Source organism: Psittacula echo (genome assembly GCF_963264785.1).
Source record: "Psittacula echo genome assembly, chromosome: 2".
Taxonomy (NCBI): Eukaryota; Metazoa; Chordata; class Aves; order Psittaciformes; family Psittacidae; genus Psittacula; species Psittacula echo.
The window spans coordinates 137,944,623-137,952,859 of NC_137737.1; the positions used below are offsets into that span (position 1 = coordinate 137,944,623).

Genomic DNA, 8,237 nt, shown 5'->3' on the forward strand with positions numbered 1-8,237 from the left:
CTGAAAGGAGGATGGAGAGGAGGTGGCTGGTCTCTTCCCTCAAGTAAGATACGATAAGACAAGAGGCAACAGCCTCAAGCTGCACCAGGGGAGGTTTAGACTGGATATTAGGAAAAATTTCTTCACAGAGAGGGTGATTGGGCATTGGAACAGGCTGCCCAGGGCAGTGGTGGAATCACCATCGCTGGAAGTATTCAAAAAATGCTTAGATGAGGCCTTCAGTGACATGGTTTAGTAGTGAACTTGGCAGTCCTAGGATAATGTTTTGGACTGAATGATCTTAAAGGTCTTTTCCAATCTTCGTGATTCTATGAAGTTTACTGATTTCAATTTTGTAACCGCTGATAGTCAACTGTAAAAATACGATGTAAGGGAAAAGTATTAAATCTAATGCTGCCTTTGTAGAATAATCAGTCTCTATTATAGTCAGGCTGAAGCATCTTGGAGAGGTCCCTGAATGGCAACAGCTTCAATCTCAACTCGGGCACCCTATGAGAAAACAATGAAGAAACATATTAAAAATTTAATATATCTATTTTATGAAGCAACTGGATGTATAACACAACCTTGTACCAACAGAGTGCTATTTAAGGGAGGTTATACTGCTGACAGTGGTATTACTAATTTAGCAATGTTAGGTAATTTTGAAAACACACTTTACTCTCAAGTATAATAGAATCATAGAATAGGGTTGGAAAGGATCTTAAGATCATCTAGTTCCAACACCCCTGCCATGGGCAGGGACACCTCCCACTAAACCATGTCACCCAAGGCCTCATCCAACCTGGCCTTGAACACCACCAAGGATGGAGCATTCACAACCTCCCCAGGCAACCCATTCCAGTGCCTCACCACCATCTCAGTAAAGAATTTCTTCCTTAGATCCAGTCTAAACTTCCCCTGTTTAAGTTTTAACCCGTTACCCCTTGTCCTGTCACTACAGTCCCTAAGGAAGAATCCCTCCCCAGCATCCTTGTAGGCCCCCTTCAGATACTGGAAGGCTGCTATGAGGTCTCCACACATCTCTTCTCCAGGCTGAACAGCCCCAACTTTCTCAGCCTGTCTTCATAGGGGAGGTGCTCCAGCCCCCTGATCATCCTCGTGGCCCTCCTCTGGACTTCTAGTATTGTAGCCATCTTCATAAAGAAATGTATCTCTCATATTCAGATCTCATATAATGTGTAGGAATAAGACTGGTATACTTAGAAAAAAAACTAAAGACTTAAAGAGTTTCCATTAAAATAATGACAATTGAAGCTGTTCCAGAACAACTGTCAGAATGTTTCAGATGTAAGGCATTTCAGAAAAATCAATTTTTTTGTAGGCAGAAAAGGCACTTACTTTGGGCAAAGCAGCAACCTGATAGGCTGCTCTGGCTGGGAAGTTTGTCTTGAAAACTGTAATTTAAATAGAAACATCCATCAATCACTTAACTTTACCTGATGAAACACAGTCCAAAGTTATCTGTATAAAATGCAGACATCAGAACAGTTTCAGGTTCAAGGCTACAAGACAAATAATCTTCTGTGGCAGCTACTGGTTCCCCTTGGTTTTTATTTTTTTCTGGTCACTGACTTCTCTAACATCTCAGCAAGCTACCACCACTCATCAGAAACCAGCTACAGTTGTGATCTAGCGGCCAGTGCTAACCTGCACTGCTGTCGCTGCATGGTCTTAACACCAACTTGGCTGAAAAGAAAGATTAAATCAGAATGTGATCATCCAATTACAAATACTAGGGAGTGGGTGAGGGCTCTCTCACAGAAGAAGCAAGAGAAACAGGTCCCTTCCAAAAAAGTCATGAGCAAAGATCCCCAATGTGCATGAAGTCAACAGGGGGCCAACCTTACTCATGGAACATAACCAAGTCTTCTCTTTCCTTCTAGAGAGGGCCCACGTTTTCCCTGGTCTTCCTTTTACCATCCAGGTACCTATAGAAGTTTTTTATGGTTGCCCTTGGTGTCCCTGACTATGTTTAATTTAATTCTCTCAGGGCTTTAGTTTTTCTAACCCTACCTTTGGCTGCTTGGACAATTTCTTTGCATTCCCCCAGGCAACCTGTCCTTGCTTCCACCCTCTGCAGGCTTTCTTTTTGTCTTTGATTCTGACCTGGAGCTCCTTGTTCATTCACACAGGCCTCCTGGCATTTTTGCCTGGCTTCTTCTTTGTCAGGCTGCATCAGTCCTAAGCTTGCATCCCTGAATACTAACCATACTGGGGACAATGAAGTAGAGGCAAGAGGTATGGAAGATCAACCTGTAGGGATAGCCGGAGTTGATCTTCACATGACACCAAGTTAGTGGGATGGTAGGACACAAATCCACAAGAAGTGAGGCTGTGCTTGATCTGGTGTTTGCAGATTATTATTTTTTTTTAATGTTATATTCCTACTGGAATCTCAAAGAATCTGGAACTATATCATGTGAGTCATTAATATACTTTGCCTAATGTGAGTATAATTTGTTCCACAAGCCATACTGGTAGAAAAGAAACAAAAGAGTTACTTACACTGCTTGTAAATATCATTAATATCATTGAAGTCCTTCATATCTGCCATCAAAACTGTAGTCTTCACAACTAGAAATTACATAATTCCAATTATTTTACTCCTCTGACTTGTCTACAGAAGTTGAAAATCTCTTACTGTTATTTCATAAATTTCTTTCACATATTCTAAACAATTCGAATATTTTTGCAAACAGGTATTGACCTTTAGAGCTACCATCTAGAGAACCACCTAAGAAGTCTGAATACATAGTGTACAACAAAACTTGAGAGAACTAGACCTTCCTGACCAGCTCTGAAAATATCTGGTTTAAATTTCATTCTAAGAGTCTAAATTTCTTCTAAGAGTCACAGAACTGATAAGCAGATCAATTAAAAAAAGCTGTTGTAAGCCAACTGTTGGCAATAAATTGCATCATATAATATCTGTTGCCAAAAGAAGTCCATAAAAGGCCTGAAAATATAGATTTTTTTTTTTTATCCATGACTCTACAAGCCACCATTAATCCTGGTTTGGCTCCATTATTAGTGTCCTCCCCCAAAAAATTACTGAAAGCACCTAGAATATTAACACCATAGATTCTTTAGTCAGTTGCACACCTGTCTATACCTGAGCTTCCCCAGTTAGAGTTAAAATATTAGTACCATGGGCAAAATCTTTAGGTGAAAGGCAGCTTTCCATTGATACCCATCACAAAGACTTTCATGTTGATTTATTTCTTTTATTTTTTAACCCAAACTCATGAGAACAACTGAATGTTTAGCAAACAGCCTTTTTCTTTTTTTTTCTTCTTTTTTTTTTTTTTAAGGTCACTTAATTTTTTTTCTTTTAATCCAGATCAAACCACTTGTTTGCCACCATCACAGCAGCACTTACCATTGCTGTAGTTACAGCCTGCAGCTTTCAGGATTTCTCCCATGTTTTTTAGAGCCTAGTGAAAAATAAGACAAAAATCTTTTAACTATCAGCTGGGTTGTATTTAGGTAAATATGTAAATGTGAGTTGTAATTTGGCTACATCTATGTTATAGTATAAGTTCACCAACAGTCCTCAGTGGGTAAGCAAAATCAGAAATTAATAAAAGCGAGCTTCCAATAATACACAAATATTAAAACATCCATTCATTGGAGCTGCATCATAAGCTTACAACCATCTCATCCTTTTACCTCACACCACCTCTTTGCTGCTGCAGGAACAGATGTTTCCCTGACTCAAGCCAGGGTTTTTATTGAGGTCTGAACAAGAACATCATTCTTTCCTATTTTCCTACATGAAATAGATTCATCCCCTGACCTCCAGGTGGTTTGGGTAGAATATGATAGAGTTAGGATGGAATTACTTCCTCCTGCTTTTCCCTCATCCTGCAGTGTGTGAAATATGCTCTCCAGGTCTCTTCAATTTCTCATAAGTCCATGTTTAACTAAGTACATGTCAACTCCATTACAAGTTCCTTGCTAGAAGACATCTTACCTGCTTAGCTTCTTCCTTTGCCCCTCCAGAGACAAGCTGCCCAGTGGAAGGTTCTATACCTATCTGTCCCGCAATGTACATCGTGCGGTCTACCAGCACTGCTTGGCTGAAAACACAAGTGACATCTTAGGTTTAATGTTTCCCCATCAAAACATTTAACTACCTGAAAGGACATTACACATCATCTTCAGTAGTTCATAATAATCTCAGAAAAACAGAGGTTATGCACACACGTCTGTACACAAATTCATACTTTCAATCTGTTTATGCCTTTGGGAAAGCAGGGATCCATGGAAGTGCGTAGCTCTGATTTTGAGGAAATAAACCCCATTTCTTGCAAAAGCACAAGTTACAAGTGCAGCAACACAACACTAAATTCAGCTACATAGCTTCCACACTGCAGATAGCACAGAGGGAAGGCAGAGTAAATAAACACAGGTTTTGCACCTCCTAGTTAAATACTCCATCCTAGTTTGAGAAGTAAACAATACCTTTCATTCACATCTCAGCTGCAGAGCAATGGAAAAAAGAAAAAAAGAAAGAAAAAGCAAAGGAGGGCCAATTAAAAAATTAAATGTTTTTCTTCTCAAACAGGCACCATGATAGTGAGCTACAGCTGTGAGGTGAGCTGCAGTATTCCTCCAAAGTCATGAATTTGGCCAGGCAGCACAACACCTTTATCATTCCATTCCTGGAACAGTCACTCCCCTCTCATTAAATAACCCAAGTGACCTGTTGGCTGGGTTAATTCAGAAGAATGCAGAATTCAAGCTATTTGCAAAACATACAGATATAAATGTCAGGTGTGTTTTTGCTGAAGTAGAGTTGGCAATTAATAATGTCTCTAATTACCACAAAGAGATTAAAAGATCAAAGCAAAGATTTAAGCTACCTAGCAAATATTATGCAAACAACATAATTTACTTCTCTTCAGCTGGCAATTAAAAATATTTTACAAAGAAGTTAGAAAAAGATTCTTTTGAAAGCATCTGTGGTGTGTCAGCACCATTTTTTCTTATCACTTCCTATTCCACAAGAAAATGCACTAATGAGTCTCTCAAGTTACACAAACTAGAGTTACGCACCTCTCTGAAGTATCTAAATTAGGAACTTAGCTTCACTTTAATGTCAATGGGTAAAAAATGGGTAAAAAAAGGTAAAAAAACTAGAGTTAGGCACCTCTCTGAAGTATCTAAATTAGGAAGTTAGCTTCACTTTAATGTCAATGGGTAAGAAAGGGGACTCTTCCAGAGAACATTTTTACTACACCTCTTAATTGAGGTTGACTCAGCTGGGTTGTTCTAATCCCTTGACTTCACAAGGGACCACCCTAATTTTGGGACTCACTAAAATGATCGTGGTTAGGCAATCCAAACAGTGCCATCTCTCACATCTTTCCTTTTATCCCTGTCTTACATTCTTCTGTAATTTCATGAGGGGAAAAAAATAGCCAGTAAATTAGCTGATATGGTAAATATCTTACATGATATTTTCTCTATCACTGACTAACAAAACTGGAGTAAATCACAAAACTACACCATTTAAAGAAGATAAAGTAGCAAATCGTTTTCTAGCTGACAGAAATTCTTGTTGATAGAAAATGTGTGTAAGAACCAAACACATGCTTCTTTATTTTCTTTCCTACCATGTCCTGCTTTGATTGTGGCACAGGCCCAGGGGCCACAAACTTCTGTTTGGAGCACAGAGAACCATGCAACAAGAAGGTACGAGCTCTCGAATAAATAAATAAATACTGACAAAGGAATCATAAATAACTGGGGGGAAAAAAGCTGAAGCCTTCTGATACGACTGCCAGATCACCATCTGCAGCACTTGTATTGGGGCCCCTTCTTTGCTCCTCAATTTCCTTCTCTTGGTACACTTCCCAGTGGAATCCTTCATTCACGAAGACTAATAACAATTCATCAACTAAAGGGTATACATTTACTGCAGTCAAATGCATGAGCAAAGCTCAGAGAAACTTCATCTACACAAATCCCAATCACACTTTAACTGCAGAGGTATCCCGTAAGTACAGCCAATCGTAGCTACTCATTAACCTCCAATTCAGCACAGATCTGAGAGTGTCCCTAAAGTGCTTCAGGTTTCGGTGTGCCTAAGTGTATAACTGGATTAACTACATTAGAACATCATCCATGAGAGATGGTGTTAAGAATCATGCTCTTTAAAGCCAAGGACTGCAAAGTCAATCAGATCTTTACAAGAATGATTGCTGATTAATACAAGAACAGTATCTCTGTTGTGTCTTTTAAAAGTTTAATAACATTAATGATAAACATATATGCACATATGTGTCTCTTCATATATCTATCTACCCATTGATCTCAAGGTACTGGAAATTGGATGCAGTAAAGGAAATACAAAAATACAGTAAAAACGGGTCACCAAAAAGCATCTGCTGCAGCAGAACTAGGAATGCCGCTCATACATCTCAGTTCTTCATTCCATATTAAGCCCTCATTCCTTTGTTACCATGTTCAGACTCCACAGCAGAGACATAGCAGTTAGTTCTTGTGCAACTTTTGCTCACTGGACTTTGACAGGTTTACTGAAAACTGGTAAGCTAAGTTAGTGATAAACTTATTGACATTAGACCCATCATACAATTGACAGGCTGCATAACATGCAGTATTTCATCTAGAACCCCCAATAAGCACAAAATGTTGGAGTACTGTTAATCCACACAGAAAGGGAGAGCTATGTTGAAGGCTAGGCCAGTACAGCCAAAGAACTGTTGCCTTCTCATGTCTTAGAGGTTCTATGAGTGGTGCCAGGCCCCTGGCTGCAATCCATGAACAATTCATTGTTAACAGAATTTAACCTTCATGTCATGCCTCTCTGCTTCTAGACTTTGTGTTTCTCTAAATTCATAATTCCTATAGAGTACACACAGTTCGAAGCTCAGAAAACTCAGTTTCAAAGTAATGGGGATGAAAATGCACCTGAAAGGCAGTAAGGTGTTACATGTGGAAAAGTTTAAACCAAAAGAGTCTGTATTTGTACTGGGAAAACAAAGCCTGAAAGCATAAATAAAAATTCTTAGAAAATGCCCTGGCAAAGATTGCTTGATACTTTAAGCTGTAGGAGTCTACTATAGCTGCTGAATATTTTTTCACATCCAAATAGCAAAGAGAAATCTTTCTCCAATTAAAACTGGGATTTTTTTTCTTATATTTGTAACCATTGCAACAACTTACTTGTGAAAACATCGAGCAACATCTTACCTATTTTTACTGCAGCTAGTTTTAGACTGAAAAGCATTTATAACCTGCTAGCAGTCATAATCAAAATAAGAAAAGATTTGCAATTCCCAGGCAGTGAAATCTCCAACTGCAAAGCACATCCTGGATTTGGCTCAGCCTTCGCTTTCCATCACCTCCTAAATCAGCATTCACAGATAACTTCCCGGGGCCCCTTTTTTTTTCTACGCAAACAATTTTCATTAAGTGAAATCATTCTTTCTGATGCTTTTTTCCTAAGTTACTGCTTTTCACTAATTTCAGAATTATTTTCCCAAACTGACTTTCTGAGACATTTTAAAGCCTCATCTAACACGATCAGGACCCCCTTGCCCCAGCCAGGCTGCAGCCCGCCGCTAGCACTGCGGACCCGCCCGTGCCGTCGGACCACCGGTGTCCCTGGGGGCTACCAGGGAGGGGACCGGTGGCTGCTGTAGGGAGAGCTCACCCCCGCCACAGTCCCAGGACTGCCTGACAGAGCCCCCTCCAAGGACCTGCTCGAAACCCACCGGCAAAACCTGCTCCCGCTCACTCCTGCTTTTACCAAGAGCTCTCTCTCGCTAAGGCATACCTGTAGGGACCCAGCGCAGCGGGAGCCTTAGCGGTGCTGATTATTTTCTTCACGATCGAAGCCATAACTACCTCTACCACCACTACTACTACTACTACCACCTTCCCCTCAGCACTCCACCACTACCGCCTACCCTGCCGCACCCACCTCCTGACTCCACCGCCGCCCCGCAGGGGCCTCTGGGAAATGTAGACCTTGGAGAGGTGGTGTGCACTGCGCGCATGCGCGGTGCGGTGGTTGTGGTGGTGGCGTGTGGCGGCAGCGTGCGGAGGCAGCGTGCGGAGGTTACGCCGTGAGTGAGTAGCGGGTTGGTGCCGGTGGATATTCCGCTTGCGGCTGGACCTCCTGTCAGCCCCTCTCCTCCGCCTCCGCCGGGCGCCTTCAGGGCCGTCTGCGGTGTGTGTTGGTGTGACTCTTCTCTCCCAGCGCC

The 8,237-nt window shown here is 41.0% G+C and overlaps 1 protein-coding gene across 1 annotated transcript; it reads right to left on the reverse strand.

Moving 5' to 3' along the window:
• Positions 1-217: 217 nt before the first annotated feature.
• RIDA (reactive intermediate imine deaminase A) lies at positions 218-7,916 on the reverse strand. Its single transcript, XM_080611138.1, has 6 exons — positions 7,808-7,916; positions 3,977-4,082; positions 3,383-3,437; positions 2,509-2,577; positions 1,342-1,397; positions 218-489 (listed from the first exon to the last, which is right to left on the reverse strand). Exons 1-6 carry the CDS (start codon positions 7,870-7,872, stop codon positions 427-429), a joined length of 414 nt encoding a protein of 137 aa, XP_080467264.1. The 5' UTR covers positions 7,873-7,916; the 3' UTR covers positions 218-426.
• Positions 7,917-8,237: the final 321 nt, after the last annotated feature.

What these genes read in the sequence shown, in the direction of transcription:
- RIDA (XM_080611138.1), bottom strand. Translation starts at nt 7,872, where the DNA reads ATGGCTTCGATCGTGAAGAAAATAATCAGCACCGCTAAGGCTCCCGCT. An exon ending in GCTGCGCTGGGTCCCTACAG is followed by an intron (nt 4,083 to 7,807) that starts GTATGCCTTAGC and finishes TTGTGTTTTCAG; the next exon opens with CCAAGCAGTGCTGGTAGACC. An exon ending in CAAAGGAAGAAGCTAAGCAG is followed by an intron (nt 3,438 to 3,976) that starts GTAAGATGTCTT and finishes ATTTTTCACTAG; the next exon opens with GCTCTAAAAAACATGGGAGA.